At 33.3% G+C, this 23,795-nt stretch overlaps 6 protein-coding genes across 6 annotated transcripts; 3 read left to right on the forward strand and 3 right to left on the reverse strand.

The window, feature by feature from the left end:
* LOC104719168 (serine carboxypeptidase-like 20) lies at nt 7,109-10,112 on the forward strand. Its single transcript, XM_010437030.2, has 13 exons — nt 7,109-7,653; nt 7,745-7,967; nt 8,060-8,182; nt 8,262-8,364; nt 8,459-8,496; nt 8,586-8,687; nt 8,777-8,857; nt 8,942-9,178; nt 9,266-9,331; nt 9,413-9,534; nt 9,623-9,736; nt 9,808-9,853; nt 9,930-10,112. Exons 1-13 carry the CDS (start codon nt 7,505-7,507, stop codon nt 10,011-10,013), a joined length of 1,488 nt encoding a protein of 495 aa, XP_010435332.1. The 5' UTR covers nt 7,109-7,504; the 3' UTR covers nt 10,014-10,112.
* On the reverse strand, nt 10,372-11,699 carry LOC104719171 (gamma-interferon-inducible-lysosomal thiol reductase-like). The gene is made up of 5 exons (XM_010437031.2): nt 11,339-11,699; nt 11,177-11,242; nt 10,948-11,070; nt 10,768-10,860; nt 10,372-10,686 (listed from the first exon to the last, which is right to left on the reverse strand). The coding sequence occupies exons 1-5, from the start codon at nt 11,618-11,620 to the stop codon at nt 10,558-10,560; spliced, it is 693 nt and encodes a 230-aa protein (XP_010435333.1). The 5' UTR covers nt 11,621-11,699; the 3' UTR covers nt 10,372-10,557.
* LOC104719172 (gamma-interferon-inducible lysosomal thiol reductase-like) lies at nt 13,727-14,997 on the reverse strand. Its single transcript, XM_010437032.2, has 5 exons — nt 14,664-14,997; nt 14,463-14,528; nt 14,238-14,360; nt 14,052-14,144; nt 13,727-13,953 (listed from the first exon to the last, which is right to left on the reverse strand). Exons 1-5 carry the CDS (start codon nt 14,940-14,942, stop codon nt 13,807-13,809), a joined length of 708 nt encoding a protein of 235 aa, XP_010435334.1. The 5' UTR covers nt 14,943-14,997; the 3' UTR covers nt 13,727-13,806.
* LOC104719173 (lamin-like protein) lies at nt 15,882-16,728 on the forward strand. Its single transcript, XM_010437033.2, has 2 exons — nt 15,882-16,189; nt 16,397-16,728. Exons 1-2 carry the CDS (start codon nt 16,015-16,017, stop codon nt 16,627-16,629), a joined length of 408 nt encoding a protein of 135 aa, XP_010435335.1. The 5' UTR covers nt 15,882-16,014; the 3' UTR covers nt 16,630-16,728.
* On the reverse strand, nt 17,101-18,298 carry LOC104719174 (gamma-interferon-inducible-lysosomal thiol reductase). Its single transcript, XM_010437035.1, has 5 exons — nt 18,007-18,298; nt 17,848-17,913; nt 17,616-17,741; nt 17,436-17,528; nt 17,101-17,331 (listed from the first exon to the last, which is right to left on the reverse strand). Exons 1-5 carry the CDS (start codon nt 18,265-18,267, stop codon nt 17,185-17,187), a joined length of 693 nt encoding a protein of 230 aa, XP_010435337.1. The 5' UTR covers nt 18,268-18,298; the 3' UTR covers nt 17,101-17,184.
* On the forward strand, nt 21,450-22,914 carry LOC104720445 (synaptotagmin-3-like). Its single transcript, XM_019230977.1, has 4 exons — nt 21,450-21,747; nt 22,084-22,206; nt 22,302-22,570; nt 22,660-22,914. Exons 1-4 carry the CDS (start codon nt 21,687-21,689, stop codon nt 22,870-22,872), a joined length of 666 nt encoding a protein of 221 aa, XP_019086522.1. The 5' UTR covers nt 21,450-21,686; the 3' UTR covers nt 22,873-22,914.

A 23,795-nucleotide genomic window follows, 5' to 3' on the forward strand; every position in this document is an offset into this window, starting at 1 on the left:
CAAATGAGAAAAAGATTGTTTTGTTTCCATAAAAAATAAAAAATCTGGCCTATGTGTCTTCCATAAATCTCTGAGATGACCAATGGTGGCCTTATTACCAAGACCATGACAATTCCAACTTAGGATATTCATTTACTGATATTTGGTTTTGGTGGCTTGGCCCCACCAGGACCGACTTTTATCCCTTCCTGGGTCTTAGTAGCAACACCGCTTACCCCAGCCTCCAGACCATATGGCGGAGGACGTTGACGTGGAGACAAAAGCATGTTAGCATTCCTCTTTTTCGTAGAGACCCCTCTAAGCACCAAAAACCCCTTCCCCTTCTTTCCTTTATCACTTATCTCCCCTGTGTTTGGAACCCTGTCTCATCATTGGGAGGGATAATGCCCTCACTCACAATCTTTGCACCATCGGTCTCCATTAGCAACTGATCACTCTCAGTTTCCTCCAAAACAAAGCCCTCTTCTGGCACACCAGATGTCTCCCCATCAGCATCTTCTATGGTCTTGACCACCGTACCACCCCCACTAACAGTATCCGGATCCTGTAAAACCGCATCAGCAGTGTCTGATTCCAAAGAGTTCCCAGCCAAACCTACCTGTTCCAAGCTTTCAGAATCCTCAGCGATCTTCTCCTCCACTAACAAGGCCTCCCCCATTTCCTCTCGCAAATCAAAGACAGAGCTCTCGTCATGGACCCTATCCACCTCAACTGTGGCCAAAGAAATTCCCCCCAATGCCCCAGCAGTTTCTGTCATCCCAACAGTGGAAACAGCATTCTCCTCAAAACCCTCTGTACCATCGAGAATCTGACCCTCTTCAAGGGGACCAGAAACTTGAAAATCCTGCTCCATTGGAACCTGTACCTGAGCAACCTGAACAACCGTTGGGTCCTCAGTCTCCTGGAATAGAGATTTCTTGACCTGCCGGTGCTTTCTTTGCTCAAAAATTGGCTCCCTCACCTCCTCTGAAACCAATTACAACGCAGAAACCTGACGTTGACGAGGCTGCCCCCTACCCAACCCATTCCTCCCTCTTTGATCTTGCATACCCCGATTGGAGACTCCCTTGTAAAAACCCTTCTGCCTCGACGACTCTCCCAATCCGTATTCAGGTCGAGACCGTGGACCACCATACTGGTGTCCACTTCTTCCCCTGAAAGGCCCAGCCTGACCCGTATTTCTCCTCCCCTCAGCCATGACTACTCCCTTATAACTCATAACAGAAGCTTTCTCCGACTGACCCCCCTTAATCAGCAAGACACCGTGAGCTACACCATTAGTTACTGGGCAGACAGCTTCATCATGACACAAACTGAAGCATTTCTTGCACCAACCGTAGAGTTTCTCATAGAAAAGCTTCACAACCGTAACTTCTCCATCAAAAAACTCAATATCAAGCTCAAAGCAGATTGAAGCCCGTCAATCGTAACCTGCACCCTCCCACAGTCAATATCAACCGCTTCAACCACCCCCAAATCTGACCCAATATCGCGAAAGGTGGGTTCTGCCCAAAACTGGATTGGTACATCAGAAACCCGGATCCAGAACTTCAAAGATGACGGGTAATCAGGATCCACCACCGAAGTCCATCGCACCATAGACACCATCCAAGAATCATAATGAAAAGGCTCCTTTGACAATACCTCGATAATGTCAGCTTCCTCATCAAAATCAAACTGAAATTTACCAGAGCCTAGGTCGGGCCCAGCAACTTTCCCCTCCACCTGCCAAATGCGCGGCAACATGAGCAACAAAGCTTTCATATCTTGCATTTGTGGGTTGAAACATCTCCCAATTACCGTTTTGGAATAACTGGCGATAAGCGCAGAATTGTCAAAAAAAGAGATCTGGACTCTGCGTCTTGGTCTTGCATCACCCTCCTTATGTCCCGACAAACCCTTCCCCATAAGACTCGCTTGAGACATCGTAACCCGAAAGGAAACACACCAACAAAAAAATAGACAGAGAAAAAAGGACCAATTTGCTATGCCAAGAAAAGGGGATAATCGAAAAGTGCCTCAGTACAATGAAACCCCTATCAGCTTTATAGGAAAAGCCAGACCAAAAAGGCAAGCAAACCAGAGCAACCAGAATAGGAAAAAACATCTGCCCAAGGAAGGAAAGAATAGCAATCCCAAATAATGGAGAAGAGAACCTCCAATCCGTATCCTCAAAAATTACCCAAGAGGATCGTCGATAACTGATCCCAAATCCCAGTAAAACCCTCTCAAATCGCTTCCCCAGATACCAAGAAACGAGAAACCCACAAAGAGACACCCCCAAAAGGAAACCAAATAAAGAAATGAAATATCGTATCCTTCTTTGATTCTCTCCAACCCCCAACAGCTGCACATATGCGAGATCGCAAATCCCATCACAAGGATAAACCCCGAAAAGGAAACCAAATGACAGAATTGAAAGCCATATCCCTGTTCAAATCTCCCAAACCACCCGTATCGGCACCATCTCCGCGATAGAGGAACCTCAATCATCCAAATAGAGACAAACCATCGCCCACACCATAAAACTGTATCCCATATAATCCCGAGAAACCCCCAATTACCCACCAGACACAGAATCAAGATCATGGGAAGGTTAAAACCCTAGATCCGCCGTCATCGAGAGTCGAACTTTTTGTTTTTCTCTTTCAGCTGTATAATAGTTTAGCTTGTCATTCAACCAAATTATATTGTAAAATTACTTAAAATTCTATTACTTTATTCTAAACTTATAATTAGCTATTAATTATTTTATTAAAATAATAACTCTGTTATTTTATATTATTACAAATAATAATTCTGTGCGTATGCACATGTTATATACTAGTTACCATAATAATTAAATAACAAGCTTTCAATAATTATTATAAAATTAATTATAAAAAGGAGTATATTACCCCTGAATTATCTCCAACTTATGAAATTGAATTTAGATATTTAAATTTTGACCTGTTACTCAGTAAAAATTTTAATTCAGTAGATATTATTTTTAAAGAATAATATTACTAAAACTTGAATATTAAATAATATGATAATTTAATTGTTTCACAAAATAGAATCATATATAAAAATTAATATTTTAAGTTAGATATCAAAGAATTTTATTTGATGAATAATTTAATAAAAGATATTAATATAGTAATTTAGATAATATCAAATGATTCTTTAGAATATTCTCTTTAAGATTTTTGGAAACAACTTGCTGAGTAATAAAATCTTCCGAAGATAAATTAAGGTTGCAACCACTATTTAATTTATAACTAATTATTTTATCAGTTAATCTATAACCTATTTGTAACCAACTTATTAAAATTATATAGTCTACAAAACAATGTTGTGTACTTCCGTTTTATTTCAACAATTCCATAAATTATATTTTATATAAAAATTATAATTTAATCAAATGAATTCCATAAAGGGAATCGTTGAATAGTTTGGTGATTAGTGAATATTCATTTCGACTACTATATTTATAGTAGAATTTAGATGGTTAGAATTTTTGAGATAATGCATTGCATTCAAATCACAAAATATTTTGGATAATGACGAATCTAAAATCCAAAGTTTATTCGCAAAATATGCTATATTTGAAAGTACTAAATATTTTATTTAGATTATATTTGGCAAATATTATAACTATTTTTAATTTTTTTGGTAACAATCAAATTTTTTTATATGTTTCCATCTAATACTAACCATAATTAGTTAGTATGATTTTTTTTTGTCAAATTCTTATGATTTTGTTATGGAAGTTTTTGAAAATCAAAAATGAATGATGATTTGTTTTTATTGAATTATATTAAATTGGATTGTTATTTCGGATATATCTATTAATATATGATCAAATAAAATCAAATCCAAAAGGTTAAATATATAAACTATCCAAACTTTAGGTGCAAATTTAAGAGTTGTTCATTGAAAGATTGTTTGATTAAATCATATCCATTTTCTTTGATTTTTTAAAAAACTTGCATTAGAATTAAGAGCGAATTTAATTGTCGGATTTTGATGGTAACAAATTTTCCTTTAATATATTTGAAATTGGATAGTTTGATTTAAATGGTTTGAGTGATTTTAGGGATTAAATATTTTTATAGTTAGTATCATTTTATTAATAGTCAGTTTACATTGTCGAAACAAAAAAAAAAGTTAGTACGGGACATTTTCAATTTACTTTACAAATTGATTTGTAACAATTATAAGGAAATTAAAGATCCTTTAAAGAAAATATCTAAATAATAGGAAACAAACCGTTTAATTATAGGAGGGAAAAATCTTAATATTTGCAAAAATATAAAATCGAATCTTTTAAATCTAATATAGGGTCTGCATCCCATTAATCTTAATATAAATTGTTTATCCATGATCTGAATAAAATTAGATATTAATTTTAGTGTTTGGCTTTAGATGACTGTTTGGATACACCCTTTATAATAGGGGTATTATATGGCATTCAGTTTTGTTTATTTTTTTATTACTAAGTGTACTCCCCAATTAATAGTATAGATTATACTTTTTGGTTAGAAAGAGTCAAATCTTTTAGTATCAACATTAACTCTATAGACTAAAAGATTTAATGTTGGGGCGAGAGCTACAACAAAAGAAAGCAATGAGATGAATTGATCTTTGTTGGAGCTCCAAAATAACATAATAAGGAAGAGTTTTAAATAAATGTTCAAAATGTACTACTCTTTTAATTAAATTGAGATGTCACTTTTAAAACATGATGAAATGCGATGATCATTGTTAGTGTAGCCATAAAATTTACAACATATATAATAATAAGTTAAGTATAGTGGTAATGTGTTTTGCTACAAATTACTCATTATTCTACCAACATACAAAATATATTAAATGTATAATTTTTATGATTAATTTATGAATTTAATATAATATAATATATATATATTATCATATACTATATATAATATATACATAAAATGCTATGTTTACCTTAATATAGAAATTTGTTTTTATTTTAAAAAATGCCTAAATCATTGAGTCCCCTTAATTTTAGGATGTGTCATGTATATACACAAGAGAATTGGTTTGTAATCGATGAAATTTTTTTTTTCTTAACTCAGAGTAAATTCACAGACCTATAGAGGGGTCAAAGGCTTATGGAGGGGTCAGAAACTAATCTCTGGAGGAAGAGTATCCCATAGGAAGGATCTTCCCAGGTTTTGCAAATAGGCCATAAGTAATGGGTCCATACTCATGTGGCCAAAAGGATAGAGCTGAGCAATTCTTCGCTTGGGAAGAATCAATCTCTGGCCTAGACCAACAGGAAGACTCTTCCACCAAGACTAAAACCACTAGTCGACTCAGATGAAATTTTCAATTCGAAAAAATAAAATCAAAAGTATAATACAAAAATAATCTTTCTTTATTATTTCTTTTCTAAAAATTCTTTATGTTCAAAGTATTATTTTCTCTTATTTTCATGATACATAAGCATAATATTGAATAAAAGATCATACTAAAAATAACACAAAAAAACTATAACAAAAAAAAAGTAGAACGCTTGTCCACAAAAAAAAAACAGTAGAACAGAAAAAAAAAAAAATAAATAAAGAAGAGGAATAAAAAATACTATAATTAGTTATTATATTTTTTGGTTGGTAAGAATCAAATCTTTTAGTATCAACATTAAATCTATAGACTAAAATACTTAACATTTTCTCAACAATATTAATCATTAACTTTAAAACTAAATTTTATAGAATTATAGATAGTGACTTTTTTGAAAAAGTATTGCGAAGTTTTATTCTTCTATTTAATTATGCTTCCCACTATATCTTATTTTTACAGGTTTGAAACTTATAGTAATATATCATCAAGACACAAATTAAACCCCTCTTCCAAAAATCGGTCTAGGCGGCCGTATAATCGCCGGTTACACGTTGGACGGCTCCTTACCACGAGGATTTCACCATAATCGGCCAACAAATCTGAAATACAAAAAAAAGAGGATTTTTGAACTTCTAACTATGATTTTCCTTTCATAATTCTATTATATGAAGGTTAAAACTACGAGAATAACAAGTTAAAACGATTGATAGTTAAAAAAATGAAGAAGCAGCTTGAAATTAGGGTTTACAAGGATTTACATATCGACAGAAAGGAGGAAGAAGACGAGGGTAGTTTCATCATTTTGGATTTATAGATAGTGACTTTTTTGAAAAAGTATTGCGAAGTTGTATTCTTCTATTTAATTATGCTTCCCACTATATCTTATTTTTACAGGTTTGAAACTTATAATAATATATCATCAAGACACAAATTAAACTCCTCATTTAAAAATCGGTCTAGGCGGCCGTATAATCGTCGTTTACACGTTGGGCGGCTCCTTACTACGAGGATTTCACCATAAACGGCCAACAAATCTGAAATATCAAAAAAAAAAAAAAAGATTTTTGAACTTCTAACTATGATTTCCTTTCATAATTCTATTATATGAAGGTTAAAAATATAAGAATAATAAGTTAAAACGATTAATAGTTAAAAAAATGAAGAAGCAGTTTGAAATTAGGGTTTACAAGGATTTACGGATAGACAGAAAGGAGGAAGAAGAGGAGGGTAGTTTCATTATTTTGCATTTATTAATAAAACTGTAAAAAATGCGCAATACAAGAATTGTGGGTTTCGAACCCGCGATCTAAGGGCTTCTAATACATATGAAAACCACTGGACCACTTTTAACTCTCGGAACATGTTACAGCTATAATATATTATACACATATAATGATAAAACCCATAAATCTAGTCCTTGAATAATCTTCAATTTAAATTGGATTTTTTGTTGAATCGTTAGGTCTTCAATCACCGCCCAACTAACGCCTAACAATTTTTAAGATAGAAAATTAAACTATTAAAGAATTTAATGATCGGGAAGCTGCTAGCCTCATACGTGCGGATAAGTTAACGTCGAAATCAATACACAAAACAATTTTTGGGAATCTTTTTTCAAACAAAACGCCTACAACTTAACAAACAGAAAAAGACTTCTCATACACCTACCACGTGTCACAGTTCCGTAAGCCAGTCGTCACTTTAAGTAACCGCTTGTTTACTTTAATAATTGGTCCCCAGGTCAACTCGCGCCACTCATATCTTTTGCTTACTGCAGCTCATAGCAGACGCAAGCTAAGCTCTTATTTGTATCTTTTATAGAAATGCTCAATATCGTGCCTTTTAAGGAAACTGTTACTTTTCAGAATCACATCTGTATCTGTATCTGTATCTGTTAGCTAAAAGATCTATACACACCAATCCTATGTTTCCTTATTTGTTCTAAAAATCAATTTCTTTTCATTCCCATATCATCATCTTTTTGTCCTTTTATTACCAGAATTTCTTCCTTAATTCGTGCTAAATCATTTTCCCAACATTCATATTTTTTGTTGTTTATGGGCAACTAACTAAGATTTTTTCCTTCTGTGTTGTTTTCTTATATAAAACAACTACTTACAGAGATCAGTTTGTTCTTCATTGATTAGTCAAAATGGTCTGGTTAGTGAAGAATGTTCTTGTCTTTGTTACATTATTACTCTCTTCAGTTTTTGTAATAATAACAGAATCAGCTCCAGAGTCTGCTCTTGTTACCAAACTCCCTGGCTTCGACGGCACTTTCCCTTCAAAACACTACTCCGGGTAAAATATATCTCTGTTTCTTGAAACCTTCAAGATTCTAGTTTTTTTATATATAATTTTTTTCTTGATTTTTTTTTTTGGATTATTAAAGGTATGTGACAATAGATAAGGAGCATGGGAAGAATCTGTGGTACTACTTTGTTGAGTCAGAGAAGAATCCTTCGAAAGATCCGGTCGTACTATGGCTTAATGGTGGTCCAGGTTGTTCAAGCATGGATGGATTCGTGTATGAGCATGGTCCTTTCAATTTCGAACTACCAAAGAAAAACAATAGTCTCCCACTCGTGCATCTTAATCCTTATAGTTGGTCCAAGGTGATTTTGAAAAAAATTGGTTTTGTTTTAGTTTTCACTTTTTCATTTGTAATGTTTTTTTTTTTGATGTATGATTTGTTTATACTTTTCAGGTCTCTAACATAATGTACCTTGATTCTCCTGTTGGTGTGGGATTCTCTTACTCAAACAACAAATCAGATTACAATACCGGCGACATGAAAACCGCGGTTGACTCTCACGCGTTCCTTCTCAAGGTGTGAATCTCTTAGTAATGTTTTAGTTCTTGTGTGTGTAATTCAGATCACTAAATGCTTCAATGTTTCTTTACACCAGTGGTTCCAAATGTTTCCTGAGTTCCAATCGAATCCTTTTTTCATCTCTGGAGAATCTTACGCTGGAGTTTATGTCCCAACTCTTGCTTCAGAAGTTGTCAATGGTATATATATATAGTGTCCTTTCATATTCGATGATGCATCTCTTGTCAAGCTCTTTTTTAATACACTTGTTGGTTTATTATGTTTATGTTGTAGGGAACAAAAATGGGGTAAAGCCGGCTCTTAACTTCAAGGTAACGAGATTAACAAGTCAATCGTAGTTTCTTGAGTTCATGTTTTGGTTTCAGACAGTGATTGGATGATCTGCTCTGGTTTTGGACAGGGATATTTGGTTGGAAATGGAGTTGCGGATCTAATGTATGATGGAAATGCTCTTGTCCCGTTTGCACACGGGATGGGACTAATCTCTGATGAACTCTTTGAGGTTTGTTTAGTTTCTTAGTGAATGCTTTACTCTTCCACTTTCTTAATTTCTTCCTATATATCTAACAACACATCCAAAACCAAACCCAGAACGCTACAAAAGCTTGCAATGGAAGTTTCTATGATATAAAAGGACGCGAGTGCGAGGAACAAGTGACGAAAGTCAACGATGTATGTATGATACTGTAAAATGTTTTTACGATGTTGAAAATGCTGTGAAATTATGGTTTTTAAAACCTTGTTTTTATATGTCAGGATGTTGACAGGTTGAACATGTACAACATTCTTGAGCCGTGTTACCATGGAACATCGCTATCCGCATTTGATCTCAGATCTCTGCCTTCGAGTTTCCTTCAGCTAGGCAAAACCGAAAAGCGGTTAGCTATAAGAAAAAGAATGTTCGGTCGAGCCTGGCCAGTTCGTGCGCCTGTTCGTCCAGGCATTGTCCCTAGGTGGTCTCAACTCCTTGCGGACATCACTGTTCCTTGCATTGTAAGTAAACCAAAACACACGTCCCCTCTCTGTTTTAATACTTGAGTTAAAATTAAAAAGCTGAATAATGAAAACGCTTATATGCAGGATGATAGAGTTGCAACAGCTTGGTTGAACGATCCAGCGGTTAGGAAAGCTATTCATGCTAAAGAGGTCTAAAAGTACTCTGTTTGATTACTGTTATTAACTAGTGATCATGAAACAGATGATTGATGTGTTGGGAACATTTTACAGGAGAGCGAGATTGGAAGGTGGGAACTCTGCAGTGGAAAACTCTCATTCGAACATGATGCAGGAAGCATGATCACATTCCATAGAAACCTCACTTTAAGTGGATATAAAGCTCTCATCTACAGGTACTTAAACAAGAACTTATAAAAATGGATCTTAAGACATAGGCTTTATATTGTTTAGAGAATGATAGAATGAGTTTATTTCCTATAGCGGGGATCACGATATGTGTGTTCCATTTACTGGCTCTCAAGCTTGGACAAGGTCTCTTGGATACAAGGTGATTGATGAATGGAGGCCATGGATATCAAACAATCAAGTCGCGGGGTAATCTTTCATCGCCTAGTCGAAAGTAACTGCCAATGTTTCTCTACTATAATGTATTGACATTTTTGCAGGTATACGCAAGGATATGCAAACAATCTCACATTTTTAACCATCAAGGCAAGCATTCCAAATAAGCATCTCACTTTGAAAGTTGTTTGTTATACTCTTAATTCTATCCTTGTGGTAATTGCAGGGTGCAGGACATACGGTTCCTGAGTACAAACCGCGGGAGTCTTTAGACTTCTATAGCCGGTTTCTAGCAGGAAGCATGATTTAAGAGATCTGTGTTATGAGTTTCATGTTCTGTCCTGTATTTAAAAGTGCTCATCCTATTGTATCTTGACTGATTTGAATAAAATATATATGTTCTTCTTCAGCGCATTATGCATCATACAACTTCATGTATAGTTACTTACTAGCTAGAGCCAGGGATTAATAACTTCATTAATTTGCAAGTGTTAGACAATTTCAAATCAATCTTTTCATAATGAATCTCTTAGGAAGCTGGCCTTCAGTGGCAGGATAAAGATAACTCATATAAAAAGAAGTTTGACAATTTGTTCATAATGCATTTGTGGTCCATCTCCACTAAAACCACAGAAACTGGTACGACTTCATTTCTAAAGCATTTCCAATGGAAGAAGAAAAAAAACTAAGCTGCTTCATATTATTTTCTAGGATAATATGAAAAAAAAAAAGTGGTCAGTCTTAAAACATTAATGTAGTTAAATTCAGTACATTTTTAAACATAACAAGCTTAGTAAAAGATCTTTATTAAAAGTTATTCCACTAACATAAAACCCATCTTACTTCAGTATGCTTCAATTGGCATAGGAGAACTGAAGCATTGGCACTTTCATCTTAGACAAGGCAGAGGAGTTGCAGAGTTTTGGGAGAGCAGCCTTTCCATAGTAGGCTTTGCAGACTAAGTCCACAAAATTATCAATATTCTGCTCCAAAAACATTCAGCAAGTGATTACTTTTTCAGCAAAAACACTAATCAGCCAAAGTTGTAAAGAAGTTATGTATACCTCGTAGAGTGGTTTGCCGTTGAGTGTCATCCATGGTACGTATTTATGCTCCGGTTTCAAACTCAAGGTTTGGTTTGCATACCCAAGTATCAGCTGTCCAATAAAAAAAAAACAAAAGAACGATTAGAAATAGATCATAGAGTAAAATGTATATATGCTTTTTTATGTGTACCTAGCTACCTTTTTAGAGAGATCACCATTGTAACAATCACTAATTGCTTTGTCACCTCCATACTTTTTAACACATGACTCCCAAGCATTCGTGTTAGTTTCAACGCACCGTATAAACCTATAGTGCAATCTCTGCGTTCCAAACCCATCACATTAATTTTTCATAATTCATTTTGTCACCAAAAACAATAGTAGTATACATATAGTGAACAAAATGGAGTAATCATTAATTATATACCTGATTTGGCCAAGTGCTTATGGCGCACGCTTCAAGGGCGTTTAGTTTACATTCTTCTTCACCATGCTTCACAAATTTAACAAACATAAAGCGTTTAGAATAAGATTAAGAGATAATCATATAATTAAGACCAATTAAGAAGAGAGAGAAATTGACTAGAACCTGGCAAGTGACGGTAAGATCGTCCGAGACGTGGGCGTTACCGAATGGAACAAGCTTGAGATCGGTGATTGTGTGGAGATCGGTGCTAAAGACTTTGCCTAGATAATGGACAATGAAATTCTGACAAGAAGGACAAAGTGATTCGTAGTAAAGATTGAGCTTAACTTTGTCGGATTCTCCAGCCACGAGTTTGTCCGAAGATGTGAACAAGACGAGACAAGCTAAGAACACAAGCTTGATTGAATAAGAAGAAGAAGAAGAAGAAGAAGAAGAAGAAGACATGGTTCTTAAATCTTAATTAGTGTTTGAGTTGAGTGCTCATGACTACTTGCCTTGTGTGTGCTATTCAATAATAGATAAGATTTTATTGACTTTTGTCTCCCTACTCCCTAGTTAACCAGTAAGCACTATCAGTCCACTAGTGGGCCGGGGGATCCAGGTCTAAATTATACCGGTGATATTAATATATTTATTATTAAATAAGCAATTTTTTTTTAAATCTATATTAACATTTTTGAAGTACATAAATTTTGTGTTATGCTCTTTTAGTTTTGTTTATTTAAAAAATTATTTACAACATTAATCCCTAAAAATTTTTCAAAACTAACATTATTCTAGATTTTGTTTCCTAAATATTTTACATTTTATTTCAATTAAAAAAATAACAACAATCAATATGGAAATAAAAACTATCATATATTTAACTATACATTATGTTGTGTTATGAAGATATTCTATATCTGAATCCTTCGTAAACAAATAAAAAAACAATTTGATTCCCATTTTGTTTTTCAAAATCTGTAAGTTTTGATTCTTAACATAAGAAAAACTTCGATTGACAATTATTTAAATATTATAATTAACATATATAAACTTAATAAAAAATTTAATTATTATGAATATGTAAAATTAAAAAATTCTAAAATACTATATAATGTGGTTATATAGTAGATGAGTTATAAAGAGAACATGTTGAAATTAATAAAATATTATTAAATTTGTGTTAATACAGTTTAAATCCACATTTAATTATTTATCAACACTACGAATATTAGAATATTTGACATAAAATCAAGTTGATTTAACTAAGATTGTATAAAATAATTAAATCATTAGGAAAAATGTGACTTAATCACAGCGTATAATTACTGATTATGTATTTAGATCCTTTATTTTTTGTTATAAAAATTAAAAATCAAAATAAAATCTCAAACACTAAACAAAACAAACTAAATATAACAAACAAATAGTCATGAAGTGTATTGCGGTTTAAAAAATAATATAAATATTTACCCGCACAACAACTAGAAAATTTAGTTATTTCTCTATTTACAAAATATTCAATATTTAACAAATATATACAACATAAAATATGAATTATAATAAAACATAAAGAGTTAATTATGTAGATAGTCAAATTTTCGCTCAAAAATGGTAACAACGAGTGATAAATTTATTATATGACCAGACGGTTCGAGGGTGGTTTTTTCATAGATAACGAGGATAATGTATATAAATTGCATGCCATTTTGAACAAAAATATACAACGGATTAAAGACAAAAATATTGAAATGTTAAAAAATGTCGTGCACATTTCACCTGCTCATATATATTTTGCAAATTATTTTTCCAATAGCATGTGACAGTTTAAATTAAAAAAATGAGTTATCTAGTGAGATTGTGAGAATACTTATAATGAGACTCCCAACAGAAAATTATCTCTGCAAGATAGGATAGATATTTTTTTTTCAACTAATGGTAAGAAATAAAAGTGGGTATATTTTCTATTGGATCTACTGATCTACACAAAAGAAAACTGGAGGTAAAGTAAAATGAATAAAAACATTATAATGAGTCGAGTCCATGCTTAGTCGAGTGTCATAATGAACATTTTACACTCACTGACTCGCAGTCTCGCAATAAGCTATTTGGTTACGTTACGTAAAACAGTTATATCATTTCTAAGATCACCTACTAATTACTACAAGTTAACTCAAGATGCCAACGTATGCAGGCCTGAACGTATGGTGTCATTCGAATTTGAGTCTGGTCACAGACAAAAATTCAAATCACTCCACATTAAAAGCAAAAAAAAAAAATTCAAATTAGTCTCTTCCTCATTTATGAACAATATTTGTCGGATTGCATCTGTTGTCATTAATATAATTCAAGATGGTTTGATGGTATCTCTTTAGTAAGCTTGTTTCTAGCTAGAGCAAAAAAAAAAAATGAAAAGTTTAATTCATTTTGTAATTCTATATTTCGAATTTCTTATGAAGCTGTCATCCAACTAATAACTTGTAGAAATGGTCTTAATATAGGTCAGTTTAGGTTTTTTTCATTAGAAAGGAAACTAAATATATCAGAAGGTTCAAGAACGCGTAAACATAAAACTAAAGAAAAATAAAAAGTCTTTATTTATCATTCCACTTATAACATTAAGCTTTTAGAGATCCATCTTAGTAGACTTAGTAATTTTTAGCTTCATCGACATAGGAGACTTGAAACTTCGACACTTTCCTCTCAGACAGGGACAGGGTAGAGGAGCTGCAGATTTTTGGGAGAACCTTTCCTTTGTACACTTTGCAGATTTGCTCGGCCAAATTATTGTAGTTCTGCATCCCCCAAATAACAGAAAAAATGACATTTTTAAATGGTTAAGATATGTAAAACAACAAAAAAAAAATTGAAATAAAGAGTTAATTATATATACGTCATAGAGTGGTTTGCCGTTGAGTGTGACCCATGGTACGTATTCATGTTTCGGCTCCAAACTTAAGGTCTCTTTTGCGTAACCAAGTATGAGCTACAATGACAAGAAGAAAAAAAAATGGTTATAGAGTTATATCAATATATTTGTTTATTTTTATGATTTTTGTATATATCACACATAACCTACCTTCTTAGAGATATCACCATTGTAACAATCTTTGATGGCTTTCTCACGTCCAGATCTTTGAACACATCTTCCCCACTCATTAGTATTCTTTTCAACGCACTGTATGAACTTGTAGTGCAGTTTCTGCGTTCCACAACAATCAAAGTTTTGCAAATTAAAATTACAATACACACACATACGAAAATAGTATAAATCTAGTAATTAAATAACATATTCATTCTCTACCGGATCGGGCCAAGTTCTTATAGCACAAGCTTCAAGAGCGTTAAGTATGCACTCCTCTTCACCATGCTTCATAAAAAAAATATATATATATATTTCTAAATTTAGTTAAGTAGAACAGTACTATACAAGTGATTAAATCGTATAAACAGGAAAGATTAATTAATTTTATAAACAAAAGAAGAGAGAGAAATTGAAAATAACCTGGCAAGTAATAGTCAGATTGTTGGAGACATGAGCGTTACCGAATGGAACGAGCTTGAGATCGGTGATCGTGTAGAGATCGGAGTCAAAGATTTTACTTAGATCATCGACGATGAAATTCTGACAATAGGGGCAAAGTGATTCGTAGTAAAGATTGAGCTTCACTTTGTCAGATTCTTTAGCCACGACGAGGTTGGTTGAGAATGTGAACAGGAAGAGGCAAGCTAAGAGAAGATATGGGGACAGAACAAACTTGGTTGAAGAAGAAGAAGAAGCCATTTCTTAAGACTTAAAAAGGTATTCTTATTGAAGAGTTTGAGTTGAGTGCTTGACTACTGCCTTGTGTAAACATTTATAGATATTGTTTTTACAGTTACTGTAAATGCTTTTTTTTTACTAGCTAATACTAATAGTAACATTTTTTATCATGGACCGTTTTTTTTACTTTTGTGTTCATGTTAATGGTACTTAAATGCCAATATCTTTACTCATTTCCAGAGTGAGTTGGTAAGGCTGGTAGTGTATGCCAGACTAATTAGTTCTTTTTTTTTCTAGTTCAAGAATATGTATTTAACAATTTGACATATCATTATATATTGAATATTTAGTTTATAAGATTTTTAATTTTTTTCAACGTTAATAAGATGTTTATTAGGAATGTTTTAAAATATAATCACACCAGCTGTCTCGTTTCCTACTTTTACCAGTCTGAGTAAGTCTGATGTGTCTTTCAAACTACTATACTTTTAATAGTTTTGGGAATCTCAATCATTTTATGTCAGTAAACTAAAGTAGATGTCTAGTTAGAAGTTAGAACCAAATAGAGGTCTAATTTCCTTTTTTGTTTTTGTTTTCACAATAGAGTTCTAATTTCCTACATTAAATTATGGTCACAATAGAGTTCTAGTTTCCTACATTAGATTATGGTCAATTATGATACTACCAATAATCTTGCTCTAATAAACTAAGGACTTTGAAGAAACTCAACTTTTCGTTTCATCAAAAGAACAATATATAAACAATAGTAAAAGTACAACGTTCCGGCTAGTAAAATTATTAGAAATCTTGATACGAGATTAAAAACGTTAGAGAGCCAATCATTAGTTTATTATATCCAATTGAAATGCGTGTCGGTAACATTATAAGTTTGTTTTTTAATCATAAGGGACTGAGGTAGATTAATGTTCTTTTTTTTAATAATATAACTCAAGTTGCACTATTATGCTGCCAATCATTTAGTGGAACTGCGTAATTTTTTTATGTAGCAAATTAATACCAAAATCACAAACTAGGCAACTACGTCTAGAAAGAGCTGAGAGAGACAGAGAGAGTGAGTTTTGTTAGAGAGAAAATGGCGAGATCTACGGTGGTGATTGCGGCGGTTGTAGTGGCTTTTCTAGTGGCGTTTCCGGTACCGGAAGTGACGGCGAAGAAATATTTAGTCGGCGACAAAAAGTTCTGGAACCCCGACGTTAACTATGCCGCATGGGTTCAGGGCAAACATTTCTACCTCGGAGACTGGCTCTGTAACGTTCTCTCTATCTCTTCTTTCTCAGTCTACACTCTCAGATCTGTTACTATTAGATCTGATCTGAAGTGGGTTTCACTTTAAATCTTGTAATAGTTTCTAAGTTTTCAACTTCTCCGACCAGATCTGGTTAGAACACAAACTCAGTCTTAAGTTTTTGTCTTAGGGAGTTGATGTGTGTGTTTTTTTTTTACTATGTTCTCAGATTTCGTGTTCTACAGAGACCAACACAACATTCTTGAGGTAAGCAAGACTGACTATGAAAGATGTATCTCGAACCACCCACTACGCAACTATACACGTGGAGCTGGGAGAGACATTGTGCCTCTCAATGAGACCAGAGCTTACTATCTACTTGATGGAAGAGGTGGCTGCTTTCACGGCATGAAGCTTTCTGTTACTGTTGAGACGCCTCCTCCTCCTCCACCACCAATGTAATAAAAAATTTATATATTACTATGTATCTCTAAGAGTTGTATTTGGCTCAATTTGTTGGGCAAATGTTCATTTCGTACTAAGAGAACTTGATTATGTTGTTTTTGTTGTAATGCCATGTTTTCAATATTATAAAATCTGTTTTTATTATAACTAGTCCTTCGTGAACCGACCACAAAGGTCGTCGGTGGCTTATTTAATTACTCACAAAAATGCGAACGAACCGGATAGAGAAGGAAACCAAGAGTGAATGATCTTATGGTCCTAACCTAATAATCAAATTACAAGTACTAAGATATATATGCAATAAAATTAGGCTTAGTGAGTGAATTAAGAAAAGCAAATAATAGTGATTAATTCTGGTCTGATGACATCGATTTAGCCTTCATATTAGTTACTTGTAGGAGTGGTCTTACTAGTTAATAAAGTTCCATTTAGGCGTTACTAGTCAGAAGGTTCATGAACACGTAAAAATCAAATTCTAGAAAAAGATCTTTATTTAATTATTCCACTGACGACATAAGCTTTTTAATCCATCTTAGTAGATTGATAATTAACTTAGTACTTGATAGCACCATTGGCGTAGGAGAACTGAAGCTTTGACGTAGTCTTCTTCTCAGACAAAGCAGAGGGATTGCATTGTTTGGGGAGTGGAGCCTTTCCTTTGTACGTGTTGCAGACCTGGGACACCAAATCATCTAGCTTCTGCATCCCCCAATAGACAATAATACATACATACAAAAAGACAGTTTTAAATTGGTTCTAAAAATGTAAATATGAGTTATTAAAAGAGTTAGATATATACGTACGTCATAGAGTGGTTTGCCGTTGAGTGTGACCCATGGTACGAATACATGTTTCGGCTTCAAACTCATGGTCTGTTTTGCGTTCTCAAGTATGAGCTGTAATTACAACAACGAATAACCAAAAAAAAAAGTTAGAATGTTTGATAACTATGCAATGTATGTTTTTATTATAATTATGCAAACCTTTTTAGAGAGATCACTGTTGTAACAATCATTGACGTCTTTCTCATCTCTAAAGCCTTGGAAACATTCTTGTTGAAAGTGTTCCGTATTGTTTTCGACGCAACGTATGAACGTGTACTGCGATTTCTGTGTTCCGAAACCACATCACCATTTTATAAAAGTTAGAAAATATTGTAACAATCATCAATTTTCCCTAAATTCACCAAAAAAAAGTTTAGAAATAAATGCATACCGGTTTAGTCAAAATCTTTATAGCACAAGCCTCAAAGGCGTTAAGTTTGCATTCCTCTTCACCATGCTTCACAAAATTTCCCAAACAATAGGACGTTAATTAGAAACTGAGTTTAACCATAAAAGTAAGACACAAGAAGAGTGAGAAATTGAAATGAACCTGGCAAGTGACGGTCATGTTATCGGAGACTTTAGCATTACCAAATGGAACGAGCTTCACATCGGTGATCGTCTCGAGATCGGAGTCAAAGAATTTGACTAGGTCATCGACGATGAACATCTGACAACCGGGGCAAAGTGATTCGTAGTAAAGATAGAGCTGAACTTTGTCGGATTCTTCAGCCACGAGTTTGTCTGAGAATGTGAACAGAACAAAGCAAGCTAAGAAGACAAGCTTAGTTAAAGAAGAAGGAGAAACCATTGTTGAAAATATTTGTATGTACGAAGAGAGAAAGTTAGTGAGTTGAGTGGCACTACGGCCTTTTATAGACAAGATATTTATTTTTTTACCGTTTACGTGCTTCTTTACTTTGGTAACATTTTTTCTCGTGAGTACTTTTATTTTTTGTACGTTTGTGTTCCAACTCTATCGTAAGTGGAGCATACACGTTAGAAATTTCAAGGGTCATAATTTATTCATCCTTTAAATCAAAATTTATAAAATTTTATAATAAAGGGTTCCAAAACAGTATATAAAACAAATTATTGGTAAAATCGTGATTAAGAGAGAATGTTTACAAATAGCATAGATAGTATATAAATTTTGCGTCATATTGAAGAAATTATAGCAGGTTAAGAATTAAATATAGGATCACCGGAAAAAAAAACATGAAATTATGAAGAATCTCAGACATTTTCATCCACTTGAAGGTATGTTATATAAAAAAAAATATTCTATAATCATTATTTGGAAAATTGAGTAATATCATGTAGTGAAATTATTCAATTTATAATGAGACTCTCATCACATATTTTCTATTATGTGTACACAACATGGTTGATAAATAAATTCACTATAAAGAGTCGACTCCATTGCTTTAGTGGAGTCATAATTAACATTGAAAACCGTTTAATCTAACACACACATGACTCACATAAGCTTATATGGTGACGTTTATTTTCTTACTAATCTAGATTCATCATTACAAGTTAACTCAAGATGCCAATGTATGGCGTTATTTTTAGAGTGACAATGATCGCAAATCGCAATTGTGTTCGGGACGACAAGATTCTACGCCTAGTTTGTAAATTCTGGCAGTGAATCATAATTCTTATTTTAAAAAATGGTATAGCATTGTAACAAATAATATAAAATAAATTAAAGTGATCTTGAGGATAGTTAGAAGCTAGTCGTGCTTCTACGTACTTAACTAGCTAATTAAGTGATCTTGAGGAGAGTTAGAAGCTACTCGTACTTCTACCTAACTACCTAAGTAGATCTTGATGCATGCATCTTTCAAATTGCAATATATAGTTACCCACTTTAATAAGTTATGGAAAACAATTAATGTCAATATGCGCAAGTGGGTTTCTAGTTTGAGAACCTAATAGAGTCTATTTTCCCTCTTTATATAATATCATCAAAACTAAGATTGAATAAATCCAACTTTCACGAAAATTATGAGTTTGCTTTACTAATTTTAGTTCATCTTCTTAATTTAGGTAGCAAACTAATTCTTTAAAATGAGATCAATAAAAGACGAATGGTTAGTTCTCACAAGATTTTCAAACGTTTAGTTAGCCAACGGCCTGAGAAAACATATTGACTAGTGTATATCTAAAATACATGAAAAGTATATATGCCGCTGGAGAAATCAGCTAGCCGTTGAAAATATGTAAAATATTTAAATAGCATTAAATTAGTTTTGTAAGTTTCTGTATCTCTCATTGTATATGTTATTGACTATGAATGAGAATTCAATATAATGTTAATAGGGTATTAGAGGACCAAAACATTAGTGGTGTTGCAGAAATAATGGCGCAATGTGGAGGTCCTTAATTATTTGATCCAACTCTAGTAATGAAGATAAGATGAGTTATGATAAAATATAATTGGCCAATTTGTGAACATAAACCTGAATGATTTTTGCTGAAAGATAATTACTATGCAGGAAGCAAAATGTGGATGTAAAGACTTTGTAACCATGAAGAAGTATGAAACAAATCAGAATAAGAGAATGACTTAGTTATTTAAATAGTTCATAAAAGTATGTTAATGACTCAAATAGCACATCCAAGAATCTGTTTACTAGATATAACACATAAAAGTTAACAAAATAGTATTCAACCTTTTTAATATCTATATTTACAATTCATACCATTTTGATTTAAAAATAAAGAGAACAAAAAGACATTAAAAAAATAAACCGTAAAGACATAAGAATTTATTTTGGGTTTGAAAACTGATGACCATTGTTTCGATGATATATCCACAAGATCTAGGTCACCTTCGTTTGGTGAACCAGATGAAATATCTGGATGCAAATGCTTATTGTTATTCGTTTATTAACAATTAGGAACTCATCTGGATACAATATCTGAATATATTTTAAAAACTCATTCAAAAAACTGAATTTTGGGATGAGATTTTTTAGAGAGTTTGGATGAGGTAAACTCATCCATAAATTGTAAAAGTTAAAAATACCCCTATTTTAATTAAATAACTGCAAAATATTTTTTCTCAATTCTAATTTACATACAACTCTAAAATTCCAATTCTTCACCCACCAACTTGCAAAATCTCATTTTTATCTAAAACCGCAAAATCTCGTTTTCCCGCCAAAACCGCAAAATTTCCCGTCAAACCCCAAAACTCGTTTTCCTACAAAAAAACACAAAAACATGAAAACTCGTTTTCCCGCCAAAACTACAAAATTTTGCTTCCCCCCAAAACCGCAAAGTTACGTTTCCCGCCAAACTTGCAAAATCTCATTTTCCCGCCAAAACCGCAAAATCTCGTTTCCCGCCAAATCTACAAAATCTCGTTTTCCCGTCAAAACCGCAAAATCTCGTTTTCCCGTAATAACTGCAAAATCTCGTTTTCCCGCCAAAACCGCTAAATCTCGTTTTCCCGTAAAAACTGCAAAATCTCATTTCCCACCAAACTCGCAAAATCTTGTTTTCCCGCCAAAACCGCAAAATTACGTTTTCCCGCTAAAACCGCAAAATCTCGTTTTCCGCCAAAATCACAAAATCTCTTTTTCCGCCAAACCGCAAAATTACGTTTTTCCACAAAAAAATGCAAAATTTTATTTTCTCGCCAAATTCGTAAAATCTTGTTTTCCCGCCAAAACTGCAAAATTTGTTTTTCTACCAAAAACACAAAATCTCATTTTTAAATATTTATTTAATATATATGAAAATAAGGAAAAAAACATAAGTAAATTTAAACCACTAAAACATATTCAACATAAAATAAAGGACTTTTTGGTATTTTATAGATATTGTATCCAAATACAGATATCAAATTACAAAACAAACATAATTGAATCGAGATAAAATTTATGAACACATGAAGCAATAACACAAACGAACATCATCTAGATGTTGCGTCCAGATACTGCGTCTTGATACTTTATCTAGATATTTTGTCTAGTTCACCAAACGAACATGGCCATGTTCTTCTTCTCAGATTCATCTATGTTAGGTAAGAAGTAATTTCTGAATAATTTTTGCTTCATACAAGTCGGCATAAATCTGAGTTTTGAGTGAATCAGTGTGTTTCAATAGGATGTTTTATTTTTAGTTTCCCTCGTGAGAAGTAGACTAGTTTGAAGAGCTTATTCTGGGTTTATTCTTTTGATTTCTGAGGGAAAAAACTGAAATTTGGAATTTGAGGCCATGAATCTCAAGTTTCGAAGCACTGAGACTGAAGCCATTGTCATCGGTATCATAGTCGAAGGTGTGTTATTCCTCATACTTGTATTTACTTCAGCTTTGTGTGTAGCTTAGATTAAAGTCTTAAATTGTGTTTTGTTCACGTTTTGCTTGTAGTTGTTGGGCTGATAACATAGCGGTTAGGTAGTAAGTCTTGCTTTGGTTACGTTTTTTATCATTTATTGTCTCTTGTTCTGTTTACGTTCTAAGTCTTGTTTTAGTTATGTTGTAAGTCTTGTTTGGTTCTTCACATTGATAGCTTTTTTGGTCACACTTAAACATAAATTGCTTGGTAGTTGTAATAGTTAAACATATATGCCGCTACTGTGTTTAAAGCTTTAGGTTTCTTTTCTTGTATAAGCTATTTGCAGGATCATCCGGAGTTCTGCACAACCTATATTTGCAGATTATATTGGGAAGTTCTGTATAGAATCTATTGAGTTTGAAAAATTGAGTCTTGGAACGCTTCCACCAACAGTTCACGGTAAATCCTTGGTCCCATTTAGTTCTTGTGATCTCTTACCGTTGTGTTCAATGTGCTAATTTGGTTAATGACATTTTGTCTCTAATCTCCTACAAGAGTTAAGTTCTATGAGACCAACGAGAAGGAGCTTTTGTTAGAACCATCAATAAAGTGGACAGGAAATCCCAACATTGTTTTGGTGCTAAAGGTGATGTCTTTCCGAATTAGAGTTCAGGTCAGTAAGAGTGATAATGGAACGCAAGCAATGCAAAGCTTTACTACTCTTAGTTCCAAAAACACGAAGTTTTATCATCTTTTACCTTTGCAGCCTCTTCTGCCGACCTTCCCTTGTTTTGGAATGGTTGTAGTTTCATTAATGGAAAAGGTAGCTACATCTCACATAAAAGTGACTCAGAACTGATTTGAAAGTTACTTGCTTTACCACATGTTGATCAGCATGATTCCTCTATGCAGCCACATGTTGATTTTGGATTGAAAGTGACCAAGTTTGGCTACTGCAAAATGTTTTCATTGAGGTGTGTTCTATTCTTCTATGTCAATCAAAAAATTAGACACCCAAAGATGACTAATGGGAAGACAAAAATTAAAAACAAGGGTGTCAAAAAATTAGTATTAGTTTTAATGTTATTAAAAAATACAGACACTCAAATGGGTATGTGCTCTTAAACTTGCTAAATAAGAGACAACTAGGTACCAACCCGTACTATGTGCAGGATAAATCGATTTAAATAAAATATTATGAATAAAATTATTATTTGAGATTNTTATCTAGATATTTTGTCTAGTTCACCAAACGAACATGGCCATGTTCTTCTTCTCAGATTCATCTATGTTAGGTAAGAAGTAATTTCTGAATAATTTTTGCTTCATACAAGTCGGCATAAATCTGAGTTTTGAGTGAATCAGTGTGTTTCAATAGGATGTTTTATTTTTAGTTTCCCTCGTGAGAAGTAGACTAGTTTGAAGAGCTTATTCTGGGTTTATTCTTTTGATTTCTGAGGGAAAAAACTGAAATTTGGAATTTGAGGCCATGAATCTCAAGTTTCGAAGCACTGAGACTGAAGCCATTGTCATCGGTATCATAGTCGAAGGTGTGTTATTCCTCATACTTGTATTTACTTCAGCTTTGTGTGTAGCTTAGATTAAAGTCTTAAATTGTGTTTTGTTCACGTTTTGCTTGTAGTTGTTGGGCTGATAACATAGCGGTTAGGTAGTAAGTCTTGCTTTGGTTACGTTTTTTATCATTTATTGTCTCTTGTTCTGTTTACGTTCTAAGTCTTGTTTTAGTTATGTTGTAAGTCTTGTTTGGTTCTTCACATTGATAGCTTTTTTGGTCACACTTAAACATAAATTGCTTGGTAGTTGTAATAGTTAAACATATATGCCGCTACTGTGTTTAAAGCTTTAGGTTTCTTTTCTTGTATAAGCTATTTGCAGGATCATCCGGAGTTCTGCACAACCTATATTTGCAGATTATATTGGGAAGTTCTGTATAGAATCTATTGAGTTTGAAAAATTGAGTCTTGGAACGCTTCCACCAACAGTTCACGGTAAATCCTTGGTCCCATTTAGTTCTTGTGATCTCTTAC

This window comes from Camelina sativa, chromosome 10 (assembly GCF_000633955.1).
Source record: "Camelina sativa cultivar DH55 chromosome 10, Cs, whole genome shotgun sequence".
Taxonomy (NCBI): Eukaryota; Viridiplantae; Streptophyta; class Magnoliopsida; order Brassicales; family Brassicaceae; genus Camelina; species Camelina sativa.